The sequence below is a fragment of the Eretmochelys imbricata genome, chromosome 14 (assembly GCF_965152235.1).
Source record: "Eretmochelys imbricata isolate rEreImb1 chromosome 14, rEreImb1.hap1, whole genome shotgun sequence".
In the NCBI taxonomy this organism is placed as follows: Eukaryota; Metazoa; Chordata; order Testudines; family Cheloniidae; genus Eretmochelys; species Eretmochelys imbricata.
This window is the reverse complement of record NC_135585.1, coordinates 51,822,200-51,834,854: the sequence shown is the minus strand read 5'-3', so window position 1 is coordinate 51,834,854 and position 12,655 is coordinate 51,822,200. Positions and strand designations below refer to the sequence as shown.

General features: G+C 58.2%; 1 protein-coding gene across 3 annotated transcripts; it reads left to right on the top strand.

Annotated features, from left to right (window-relative positions):
• The first annotated feature begins 1,002 nt into the window (after window positions 1-1,002).
• On the top strand, window positions 1,003-10,945 carry GNL1 (G protein nucleolar 1 (putative)). Of its 3 annotated transcripts, none has more exons than XM_077833499.1 (12): window positions 1,003-1,134; window positions 3,299-3,467; window positions 4,753-4,889; window positions 5,252-5,403; window positions 5,516-5,587; window positions 6,234-6,432; window positions 6,890-6,985; window positions 7,592-7,789; window positions 8,274-8,452; window positions 8,714-8,876; window positions 9,069-9,209; window positions 10,486-10,945. In XM_077833499.1, exons 1-12 carry the CDS (start codon window positions 1,062-1,064, stop codon window positions 10,788-10,790), a joined length of 1,884 nt encoding a protein of 627 aa, XP_077689625.1. In that variant the 5' UTR covers window positions 1,003-1,061; the 3' UTR covers window positions 10,791-10,945. The 3 variants fall into 3 exon arrangements, with proteins under 3 accessions (XP_077689625.1, XP_077689626.1, XP_077689627.1); XM_077833501.1 differs by lacking the exon at window positions 1,003-1,134 and adding an exon at window positions 2,243-2,381; XM_077833500.1 differs by lacking the exon at window positions 5,516-5,587.
• Window positions 10,946-12,655: the final 1,710 nt, after the last annotated feature.

Sequence of the window (12,655 nt, the reverse complement as noted above, 5' to 3'; positions counted from 1 at the left end):
AGTATCCTGCTCTCTCTTCACAAAACTAACTGGTTGAAACATGAGACAAAGTAATATATTGTATTGGACCAATTTCTGTTGGACATTGATTTGGAGATTAAATGTTCACAGAGCCAGAAAGAAACTAATGTGCTATCCAGCTGCCTCAGAATCAGGGTAGACAAATCTACTTAGAGTATAGTTATCATCTATCGATTATCAAGAAAAAAAGTCATATATAATGTAAAGTTTGACATGTCCAGTGGGTTTGGAGGGGGTGGCTAGGGGCTGGGAATCAGGACTCCGGGGTTCTGTCCCAGTTCTGGGAGGGCAGTAAGGTTTAGTGTGTTAGAGCAAGAAGGCTAGGAGTCAGGACTCCTAGGTTCCATCTCTAGTCCACTCTCCCTCCTGTTCTCTTAGCTTGAGTAGTCCAGCTCAGTCACTCCCATGCACCTAGACTGAGAGATTTATCATTGTCTCCATGTTTCCTTCTCCTGAGCTTAAATGGGAAGGGATTGGATGGTTTAATACCCCCCCTTTCAAAATGGTTCAACCCAGTCCTAACACACCCACCCCAAGCAACAGAATGGTTCAGCCACATCTCTGCCCTGTAAATACACCTTTAACAAAAATGGTAGAGTCTAGTGTTTCCCCTCTAATGGTACAACCCAATCTCACTGCTCCCAGACCTGAATGGTTTAGCCCAGCCTCCCGCCACTCGGGTGTCCCCCCCGCTAAATGGTTTATCCCAGACTAGTCTATTCTTAATAGTTCCTCCCCCTTCTCATTCTGCCTCCCCCCATCTTTTAATGGTTTATTCTGCCTCCCCGCTCTATTTCTCTCTATGGTTTCTTCTCCCCCCACTCAATGGTTTCTCCCAGTTGCCGACACACACACACACACACGGCTCTCAGTGGTTTATTCCCACCTTCCGCCATGGTTTCTCCCAGATTTCTCCCACCTGGGTTCTCAGTGGTTTCTTCCAGTCACAGTGGTTTGCTCCGCCCCCCTCCCCCTCGGGCCTGCAGAGTGGTTCTTCCCGCTTCCCTCCCGGTGCTGCGGGACGGCGGCCGGGCCGGGACATGCCCCGCAAGAGGCCGTTCAGCGCCAAGCAGAAGAAGAAGCAGCTGCAGGACAAGAGGGAGCGGAAACGGGGTGAGGAGGGGGCGGGGGCCACCGCCACCAACATCTGGGCACCGACCCCTCCTCTACCCCCCGCCAACATCTGGACACCGACCCCCCCCGCCCTCCCCCAACATCTGGGCACTGACCTTCCCCCTCCCTCCACAAGCACCTGGGCACCGACTCCCTTCCCCCTGCCCCCACTAACATCTGGGCACCGACCCCCTTCCCAATATTCGGAGACTGACCCATTCTCCCCACCCTCTCCTGTTCCCAACAAAAATGTATCCTTACAAAAAATACATCTCTCCACCCCAAGATGCGGGGATCCCCACTGTCACCCCCAAACATCTGGGCACTGACCTTTCCCTCTCCCCACCCCAACAACTGGGGGCTGACCCAATCCCGGCACTCGGAATTGCCAGGGGCCCCTGGAGCATGGCGGCGGTGGGGGATTTCGTGGGGGGAGTTGGGCGGGTGGGAGGCCTTGGCGTGTCCCAGTGCCCTATAGAAACTTAGACAACCTCACTGGGCACAAAGGCCCTCTCTCCGGGCACAACAATCGGGTGCTCTCCCCTGGGGCTGCGCTGTGACAAGCAGGCCCCCGTCTAGGAAGACCCCAGCTCAGCTTGACATCTGGGGGTAGCCAGTCCCAGAGCTGCAAGCCATGCCCTGGGCATGTCTCACCCGCCCCTCTGCGTAAGTCTGACTCTGGGCTCAGGCCCCTGGAGAGAGAGCACATGCAGCCTGGTGCCTGTTCTTAAAGCATTGAAGACCGCAAACAAGGAAATTGCTAGGCAAAAAACTCAGTGAGGGCTATAAAATAGAGAATAAGCTACGTTAAAGTGGTATCAGCTGGGGCTGGATCAGAGCCAGCGGCCCCTAGAGGGGAAAGGCCCCATGTCCCATTCCCTGCCCCCCTGAGCCAGCCAGTCCCCTACCCTGGGGCTGGATCGGAGCTGTTGCCCCCTAGTGGGGAAAGGCCCTATATCCCCAACCTGAGATGTACCATTGGACTTTGGGCACCTAGACAATAAGCCAAGGCAATTCCCAGGCAAAAAGCTTTGTGAGGCTTGGAAAATGAGCTGTGTTAAAGCCCTGTTACCCAGAATTCAGGTGGCAGCCGGTCGAGAGCACCAATGTGCAGGACTCTCTCGTCTGTGCCTTGCCAAGGAGCTTGCCCCTAGCCAGGCCTGGCACCTTCCGAGGTCTTCACAAGTGGGGGCATGGATCAGTGTGACCAGGGCATCTGTTCAGAAGGGCAGCTGTGGTTGCCTAAGGTATTTCCAACTGCTGTTGCTGCTTGAGTGTCGGGCACAGTGCTAGGGGGCGCTGCGCTGCAGGGAGCGGGATGGGGGCTCAGTGGGGGCGCTCTCCCTTTGCAATCAGTGTGACCCCCAATATGGCACTAGGGGGCACTGTGCTGCAGGGCGTGGTACGGGGCTCCCCATGCCGTGTGGTTGTGTTAATGGCATGCCTCTGACCTAGGGCTGGGTGGATGGTGGAGCCCTGCACTCGGGAGTCCTGACTGTTGATGCTGAGGCAGGCTGCGAGTCAGCATTCCTCGGCCCTGCCCCACAAACAGGCTGGGAGCAGCTGATAAGAGGCCCCACCCTGGCCACACTAATCTCCCTCCCCCACACACCTTCGTTCAGCCGCTGGCTGACCCTCAGCTCTGCCGCTGACATCCTCTTGGGGCACCTCAGAAATTCCTGCCTGTGGCGATCCTTCACTCAACTCCAGTCCAGAGTCACAGTGTGGTAGAGACAAGGATAGGACCCAGGCGTCCTGGCTCCCAGTCCCGTCCCCCGCACTCCCCTCGCAGAGCTGGGGCGAGAACCCAGGAATCCTGGCTCCCAGCCCCCCTGCTCCCCAACCCACTAGATCCTTCCCCCCCACTCCCCATTTCATGAGGAATGATGCCATCCCCTCTGCAGTCTCTGAGGGGGATGGAGTCTCTCGTGGGAAGGAGACTGGATCCAGCCCCCACCTCTGTTGCCGCAGACATGCGACACGCTGCAAGCGTCCCTGGCTCTGAGCAGCCCTGACGCAGCATCACGGGCCCTGCAGGGCTGCATTGCAGAGCTTGGGTCTGACCTTGGGGCCTTGATCTGTGGACGACGCTGCCATGGGCAGGCTCACAGCCAGCGCCTCCTAGTGGGGAAAGGTCCCTGACTCTTCCCTCTCTGTGCCCCAGGTCTGCCTGATGGCGTGAGGTCGAGCTCCAACAGCCGGAGTGGCAGCCATGAGCGGCGAGAGGACCAGACAGACACCTCAGACAGCGAGTCTCTGTCTCTGCACGTCCGGAAACTCAACCAGCAGCCAGCAGTCCGCAGGCTGGGGGAGCGCAGCTATGACCCCAACAGGTAACGAGGGGCAGTGATCGAGGGAAACTGAGGCACAGAGCCGGGTCACACACAGAGCTTGTGGCAGAATCAGGTGTAGAACCCAAGGGTCTTGATTCCCAGCTCCTTTGCTCTAACCACTAGATCCTGCTCCCTTTTCAGAGGGATAGAACCCAGGTGTCGTGGCTCCCAGCCCACCCTGCTCCAACCCACTAGACCCCACTCCTCTCTCAGAGCTAGAGATAGCCAGGAGTCCTGGCTCCCAGCCGCACTCTGACACACACAGCGTCTAACCCTTAGACCCCATTCCCCTCCCAGAGCTGGGGATAGAACCCAGGAGTCCTGACTCTTCCCCCCCCCCCCCCCCCCCCCGCTTGCTCTATTACCCTTGTTGATAGCTGCAGTGGGATGAATTTGGGCCAATCTGCTGCTCTCGGGTTGGCTCTGAGGTCTGCCCCCTCCTGGGCAGGTCTAGCCTTGCTGCTGGACGGGGGGTTCTCGTGGAGGGGGAGAGCAGTTTACCTCAGCCTTTCTGCTTACCTGGTGTTCAAGGCCCGGATCCTGCTGTACCGAAGGGGGCTCAGCCTCCATGGCCCACCCAGGGCCCTATGGCCTTTGAGGCCCTATGCGATGAGTCCAGCCGTGGTAGATCCGCTGGGGAGAGGGGGCTGGGTCGGGGGGGAGTGGGGGGGGTCTTCCTGCTTGGTCGGAGAGATCTCCCCCCAGCACACACAGTGCCCCTGCTCGTCCGCCTCAGCCCTGCCTCTGCAGGGATCTGCCTCTAGGGGACAGGGGGGAGCTGGGGCTCCGTGGCCAGTTCAGCCCTCAGTTTCCCTGATGAGGCTGCCAGCGTGGGGGCTGGTTGGTGCTGGGGTGTGGGGTGGGGACAGGGCGCCTGCCCTGTGAGGGGCTGGGCTCAGACCCCCACAGCGCGTTACACCCAGACAGGAATGATCAAATCAGGCGCCAGTGCCCCATGTCCCATTCTGCCCCCCGAGCCGACCAGTCCCCCTACACTGGGATGGGATGGGAGCCAGCGCCCCCTAGAGAGGAAAGGCCCCATGTGCCATTCTCCATCCCACGACCCAGCCAGTCTCCCCTGGCTAGCGTTAGATCAAGCCAGTGTGACCAACTGGCTGAGACACCTCTCATCAGATCTGAAGCTAAGCAGGGTCGGCTTGGGTCTGGATGCGGGTGGGAGACCCAGTGGGCAGCCCCCGTTGGGGAGGAGAATCGGGACAATTAGGATCTCTGCCCCCGGGTCTCCCAGCTTGCCTGATGCTCTGCAACTTCCCCCTGCTGCCAGGTATCGGCTTCACTTTGAGCGTGAGAGCCGGGAGGAGCTGGAGCGGCGCAAGAAGATGGCTCAGGAGAAGATCCTGGAGCCCGTCCCAGAAAGCGAGAAGGAGCTGGACATACAGGATGTCTACAGATCCGGGTCTGGTGAGCAAGGGGCTGCAGTGGGGAGGGGACGTCCCCTGGAGCGGCCAGGATCCTCCTGAATTCTTCTCCCGGCTCTGTCTGTGCAAACGTCCTGTGGCGGGGAGTTCCCCAGGCTGCCCTCCTCCTGCTGACGCCTTGCTTTGTGAGGAACTTGGATCTGGCTGACGTGTGGGCACAGCGGGTTGCGGCGGGGGTGGGGAATAATGGCTGAGGACCGTGTATGGGGATGGAATCCCGGGGGCCGGCTCCCATCCGTTGGGGTTGCTGGATGTCCCTTTCACAGCTTCTCAAGATTGGGATCCCTCCGTACTGACCTCCCCACTACCCCCCGGTGTGTCTGTTCCCCCCCCTCCCCCCAACAGTGCTGGATTTCCCCAAACGCCCCCCCTGGAGCTACCAGATGAGCAAGGAGCAGCTGCTGCTGCGGGAGGAGAAGTGTTTCCGGGACTATCTGGAGGGAATCTACAGCACCTACCAGCCCAGCCAGCTCAGCTACTTCGAGCATAACCTGGAGGTGAGCAGGGGACATGGGGCCTTTCCCCTCTGTGGGTCACTGGGTCTGATCCAGCCCCAGGATGAAGAGACTGGCTGACTCAGGGGCTTTCCCCTCTCCGCTCGCCTTGCAGACCTGGCGTCAGCTGTGGCGGGTGTTGGAGATGTCAGACATCATCCTGCTCATCACAGACGTCCGTCATCCGGTAAGGACCCCTTCTCTGCCTGGGATCCCAGGGCAGTGGGGCGGGGACAGCTTGTGGAAGAGCCTCATTCCCAGCCACCAGGATTCTTGGGGTCCTGCTGTGGGGGTAGTTCAGGAGCCCTGTCCCAAGGCGGCCCCCCACAGGACACAAGAGATTGGAGCAATTACCCCGGGGGCTTTTGGGGGTCCCTTACAAATTGTGGGGGGAACCTGAGGTCTCCCTCCTCTCTTGGCATCTGGACATGACCCTGTGGGTCATTGGGTCCCTTCTTGCGTCCCAGCGTTCCAGGGTATCAAACCAGGATACTGCTCCCCTTCCCATGTCTGTAAAGCCCCTGCGTGATCTCTGCTTCCCTCCCTCAACGGGTGCCGTCCCGGCCCGAAGCTGCTGCCACCCCTGCTTCTGAAAGTGATCGGATTGAAGGGGGCAGCATGGATGGGGCGGTGACCATTGCTGACCTCTACAACCCCCCAGCCCTCCCAGAGCTGGGCACAGAACTCAGGAGTCCCAGTCCCGCCCCCCACTAGGCCCCACCCCCCTCCCAGAGCAGGGCATAGAACCCAGGAGTCCTGGTTCCCAGCCCTCCCATTCTAACCCACTGAAGCCGACTCCCTTGGCTCAGCCATCCCTGTCTGCCCCCCACCAGGTCATTAACTTCTCCCCTGCGCTGTACGACTTTGTGACCAAAGAGATGAGAAAGAATCTGATCCTGGTGCTGAACAAGATCGACCTGGCGCCGCCAGGACTGGTGGTGGCCTGGAAGCACTACTTCCAGACCCGCTTCCCCCAGGTGCACATCGTCTGCTTCACCTCCTACCCCCAGCAAAGCCAGGATCCCAGCACAGGTAATGCATCTGCTTAGGGGCGCGGCTGCCTCAGGAAATGGGACCTGGGGCCTTTCCTCGCTAGGGGGCGCCAGGTCTGATCCAGCCCCAGGGCACGGGACTGGCTGGCTAAGGGTTTGGGGAATGAGACTCTGGGCTTCCCCCTGTAGGGGGTGCTGGCTTCAATCTGGCTGCGGATGAGTTAGTGTCTGGGTATTGGGATGTGACACTGGAAAACTTTTTAGTACTGAGCTGGGAATGGGGGATAGAACCCAGGAGTTCTGGCTTCCACCCCCCATTTCTCTACCCCACTAAGCCCCATTCCCCTCCCTGAGCCGGGGATAGAACCCAGGAGTTCTGGCTTCCACCCCCCATTTCTCTGCCCCACTAAGCCCCATTCCCCTCCCCGAGCCAGGGATGGAACCCAGGAGTCCTGGCCCCTAGTCAAACCTCTGGCTTCTCCCTGTTCGTGCGTCAGTGTTTAAGAAGCGGCGGAAGCGGAGGAAGGGCAGGAGCACGGCCATGGGACCAGAGCAGCTGCTCCACGCTTGCGAGACCATCACTGCTGGGAAAGGTGAGGACCCCGCAGCTTCCCATTCAGCCTGGGGGGGGGGGGTCCCCAGTCCATTGCTCTGATATGGGGTGCCGTGTGCCCGCATGGGGTCCCGAAGCTCTTTCTGGGTTGTAAGGATTGCTAACCCGGTGCTGAGATGCAGCTTCCTCTGGGGTGGGGCAGCTGGGGACCAGCCGCACAGCACTGGAGCTTGGCTGTTTGGAAAGGGATGGCGACCACCCCCCCCCCACCGCCCCCCCCCGTGTGGTGGGGACTGCATGGGGTATTTTAGGCAGGCAGAAAAGGGATGGGTTGACTTGGAATTTGGCCAGCACACCAGCGTTCTCTCCATGAGTCCTGGAATTGGTTGGACCATTTATAACACCCCCTTAGGGTCATCACTGTCTTATCCCCTACCCTGCTCCACAGCTCTTCCTGGTGCCACCTGGGGGTCAGCACTGACTGCAAGGGGAGAGCCTGCCCCCTGCAGCACAGCACCCCCGGGGCCGTCTCCCGTCCACACCTTGAGCAGCAGACCCTGCTTGGCTTCCCGCACACTTTCCCAGCCCTAGGGCGTGTGTTACAGGTCATTGGTTGGCCTCTTTTTGACCCTTTTGCCCTCCCCAGTGGACCTGAGCAGCTGGAAGGAGAAGATCGAGCGAGACGCGGCCAGCGCCCACCTGCCCGCTGAGGTCTCGGATGAGGAGGAGGACGACGACGAAGGGGCGGCCGTGCTGGTGGAACACCAGACTGATGTGGCCATGGATGTTGGGGTTCCTTCCCAGGAGCTCTACAAGGACGGTGTTCTGACTGTGGGCTGTGTGGGTGAGAGCACCCCCCACCGGAGGGGGGGAAGGGGGTCATACTCCTGATCTGCTGCTTGGGGCCCCTTCGGGCTGCTGAGGATTGCGGGGCAGTAGCTGGAGGGGCTGGATAATGGGTGCAGGGGAAGGGGTGTCTGGGTGGAGGACAAGGGATTGCCATGGGGTTTTGAGGGGGCATCTGAGGGCGGACGGTGTCCAGGCAGTTGGGAAAATGGGGGGGTGGCTGCTGTGGAAGAGGGTTTGAGGAAAGGGGTGGTGCGGGTTGGGGGGCAGTGCATGAAGGGGAGACACAGGATGTCTTGCGGGCGGGTGGAGAGAAGGGGGCATGCAGGGGGGATGGCTGGTGGTTTGGGGACAAAATCTGGCTGGGGGGTTGGGGAGCTGGATCGGAATTGGGGAGGACCTTGGTGGGGAGTGGCTTTTTCTGGGTGGGGGCGGGGCCTTGGGGGGCTCCGTCCACGTTGTGACCCCGCCCCCTCCCCCAGGGTTCCCCAACGTGGGCAAATCGTCGCTGATGAACGGGCTGGTGGGGCACAAGGTGGTGAGCGTGTCCCGGACGCCCGGCCACACCAAGTACTTCCAGACCTACTTCCTGACCCCCACCGTGCGCCTCTGCGACTGCCCCGGCCTCATATTCCCCTCCCTGGTGCACAGGGAACTACAGGTACCTCCCCATCGCCACAGCTTTGGGGGGAAGAGTGTAGTGGTTAGAGCCCGGGGAGGAGGGGGCTGGGAGCCAGGACTCCTGGGTTCTATTCTCTTCCCCTCCCCGTACATCAGCTTCCCCCCTATGTAATACTGGGATAACTTATGCCAAATCCCTGATCATGGCGGCAGTGAGACATCTTCCCCCTGCTGGCGGATGCTGGCATTACACCCAGTCTCCCTGCCCTCCCTGAGCGCTGCTTTCTGTCGGTCCTCGCAGATCCTGTCTGGCATCTACCCCATCTCCCAGATCCAGGAGCCCTACAACGCCGTGGGGTACCTGGCCAGCCGCATCCCCATCCAAGCCCTGCTCAAGCTGCGCCACCCCAATACCGAGGAGGGCAAGCCCGAGACCCGGTGGTGCGCCTGGGACATCTGTGAAGGTGAATGGGGTCTGAGCACTAGGGGGCGCCATGCTGCAGGGAGCAGGACAGCGGCTCAATGAGGGGTGCTCTCCCCTGGCAGTCAGTGCTGGCGGTAGGGGGCTGTTTGCTGCAGGGAATCGGGCGGGGGCTCAGTAGGGGGCGCTCTCCCCTCACAGTCCATGCTGACCCCATCTCACCCTCTTTCTCCAGCCTGGGCCGAGAAACGCGGTTACAAGACGGCCAAAGCAGCTCGTAACGACGTGTACCGAGCTGCCAACAGCATCCTGCGGCTGGCGGTGGACGGGCGCCTCTGTCTCTGTCTGCGGCCCCCCGGCTACTCCACTCAGAAAGGTACTGGGCTGGGGAGGGGACAGCCCTCCCAGGGCATTGTGGGTATTTACCCAGCATCCCTCTGGGAGTCTGGGCAGGAGGACCAGATCCTGCGGATCCAATGGAAGGTTGCCTGTAATGGCCACGGGAAGGGGAGTAGCCAATGACAAGTCGTGTTAGGCTAGTGATTTTTCTACCTTTGGTTGCCCTCCTCAGGGAAAGGCCAGGAATGGCTGGGAATTCACCCCAGTGACTCGGCAGTGACCCTTTCTATGACAGAATTTTAATCTCAGCCCCTGAGCGAAAGGTTGATGAGTTTTTAAGGCTCATTTAGCCCGATATCCAACCTACTAGTAATTCTAAAATCCTTCCCTCTACACCTCAGCGATTATTGACGCTGTTGCTATTTTAGAGCAAGATCCAACGGCTGGAAGTTGACGCCAGACAGATTCAGGGTGGAAAGACGTACGTTTTGAACAGTGAGGGGCATTGGCCATTGGGGCAATTTACCAAGGGCTGTGGTGGGTCACGGGCAGCTTTTAAATCAACGTTGGATGTTTTTTTTTTTTTAAAAGGGCTGCTCTGGTTCACACAGATTAAACCAGGGCCTGTGTTATGCAGGTGGTCAGGCGAGAGGATGTTGGCCTGAGAATTCGTTAATGAAATTAGCGAGCAATGATTTTTACTCACTGCTAACAAGTCTCTGCTCTTTTAAATTAACTCTACCTGTAATAATCAGTGGTAGTTAACAGTCTTGCGGACGGACTGCTTTCTTCGTTCTCACCACAGAAGTGTGCTGTATAAATATGTTACAGTTCACGTACTCGTGTGTTACGATGCGTGTGTGTGTGTGCACATAGAAAATCTAAGAGATGAGTGAAAATCAGAATTACCATTATGCAGGAAATTCTGATATTTTGCCTTTTTTTTGTTAATTTGAATCAGGTTGAAAAAAATCAAAAAATTTTTGAAGATGGGTTGTGGGGTCTAGTGGTTAGAGCGGGGGTTCTGGGTGCCAGGACTCCTGGGTTCTATCCCCAGCTATGAGAGAGGGGTGTGTAGGGGTGTGTGTGGGGGGGTGTCTCATAGATTAGAGCAGGGGGGGCTGGGAGTCAGGACTCCTGGATTCTAGGCCTGGCTCTGGGCAGGGAGTAAGGTCTAGTGGTTAGAGCCGGAGGGCTAGGAGCCTGGACTCCCGGGTTCTAGTCCTGGCTCCGGGAGGGGAGTGGGGTCTAGTGGTTAGCACATGGTGGTGTACCCTCACAGCTCACCCCTGACCATCCGTCTGTCCCCGCAGCCATGTGGGAGCACCATCCCGAGACAGCAGAGATCGCCGCCCTGCAGGAGGCTCACCGCAAGCACAGCCGGCGCAGTTCGGAGGAGGAGGAGGAGGAGGAAGAGGAGATCTCCAGCTCTGGGGAGGAGGAGGATGAGGAGAAGGACCGTGATGCTGATGAGGAAGAGGAGGAGGAGGAGGAAGAGCCAGCTGCCTCCAATGTGGGAGGTAGCAGCACCCCAGCCCAGGCCCCACCCAGGAGGGTGCTGAAGGGGAAACTCTCAAGCCGGAACTTGTTTGCTTTGCTGGGGGAGGACGAATGTTAGTGGCTCCCCCTGCTGGACAGATTGAGAAAGGGGGGGAGGAGCACCTGGCTACAGGCTCCGCCCCCTGCCTTGGCTGAGCTCCACCCCCCCATTCTCCATGTTCATTCCCATGCTCTATAGTCTCTGTATATGAATAAAGGTGATGTTTATTTCCAGACCCGCTTCCGTCATTGGCCGGGACACTGGTCTCCCTCCCCAACCATTGCTCCATCTATCCCAGGATCTCCACCTCCCTCCTGCATCACACCAATGGGCTCATCTAGCCTAATATCCTGCCTCTTCAGATAAGACCCATGGGCCCACCTAGCCTTGGTATCCTGCCTTCCCTGATCAGATCCATGGGTCCATGTAGCTCAATATCCCAGCCTGGTCCTTCCTGCCCTGGCTCAGAGCAATGGTCTCTGCTCGGGCCTGTTCATTTTGGATCATTTCTGTTTATAAAAAAGGCTAGTTCCTTTTAGTCTTCAAACCTTGGTTTGCTGCAGAAGCATCCTGCTCCCCGTTTTCCTGTGGAACTCCCTGCCACAATATTCTCGCCCATACTGCTCATGCACCACGAAGCAGAGAGCCACTCCCAAGTTCAAGCAAGTGCTGGCTTTGCTGAAATATCTGCTCCAGAGGTGGAAGCGAGGACCAATCGCTGGGGCTCTGTTTGGGCAGCATTGTAACCCTTTTCCCCTCCTCGGGCAAACTGGTCACCTGGGACTGACCCCCCCGCCCCTTGTTCAAAATGCTCCGTTGGGAGTGCCCGAGCTTTGGGCACATGGCTGCCCTGGCAGCAGCCCAAAGCAGGGACACCAGAACGGGGGGCAGTGACCCCTCCACTTTTTACTGGCCCTAAGTGCGAGTGATGGGGGGGTGCCTCAGGGAGAAGGGGCAGAGTCAGGGCGGGGCCTCAGAGGGGAAGGGATGGTACGAGGGAGTGGGGCCATGGTTCAGGTGCCCACGGGCCCCCTTCTTTTAGGGATCTCCTGTCACCCCTGGCCCAAAGGCCGCATCCAAAGCACTCATAAATTTGCAACAGCTTTTTTTTTTAAATCAGCAAATCAACGCCGATGCCCGCAATTTGCAGAGGAGTTTGTGTCGTCCCCGCTAGCCGAAGAGGAATCGCACCTTCGTCTGTTAGCTTTGTCCTCACCATTAACCTATGGAGAGAAGGCAGCCTTCAATGCCTCCCACGAATTACCTCTGGTCCTTGAGTTGCATGTCATTAGAACAGGCCTTGTAGTGATCGATCCAAGGAGCTCAGTCTGTGTAGCTTAAAAAAGAGATGGTTATGGGGGAGCTTGGTCACAGTCTCTTAAGTCTCTGCATGGGGAACAACTATTTTAATAATGGGCTTGTCAGTCCAGCAGAGATAGGCCTAACACGAGCCAATGGCTGGGAGTTGAAATTTTTAAATCAAGCCTGGGTGTTTTTCTAAAAGCTCTGCTCTAGGAATTATTTTGGGGAGTTTCTTTGGCCGGTGCTGTACAGGAAGTTGGATGAGATGGTCAGTGATCCTTTCTGGTCTTGAATCTAGGAATGTGTGGGTCGAGGGAGTGGAGGGGCAGCCAAATGTTTTGAACTATGTTTCTTCTCATAATGGTTCTGAGATGCAGCCACTTCTGGGGTGGGGCAGCTGGGGAAACAGTTATCATAGAATATCAGGGTTGAAAGGGACCTCAGGAGGTCATGTAGTCCAACCCCCTGCTCAAAGCAGGACCAATCCCCAACAGTTGCAGGATGACGTTGCACAGGCATCATTCATCCAGCCCTGAGATGCAAGTTGGGAGCTGGGTAACAGCCACACCATGACACTGCACAGAGATACTGCTCATCCAGTGCTGAGATGCAGCAACTTCTGGGGTGGGGCAGCTGGGGAA

Coding starts and splice junctions, on each gene's coding strand:
- GNL1 (XM_077833499.1), top strand. CDS start 1,062: ATGCCCCGCAAGAGGCCGTTCAGCGCCAAGCAGAAGAAGAAGCAGCTG. Junction 3,468..4,752: donor CGCAGCTATGACCCCAACAG/GTAACGAGGGGC, acceptor CCCTGCTGCCAG/GTATCGGCTTCACTTTGAGC. Junction 6,433..6,889: donor AAGCCAGGATCCCAGCACAG/GTAATGCATCTG, acceptor TTCGTGCGTCAG/TGTTTAAGAAGCGGCGGAAG.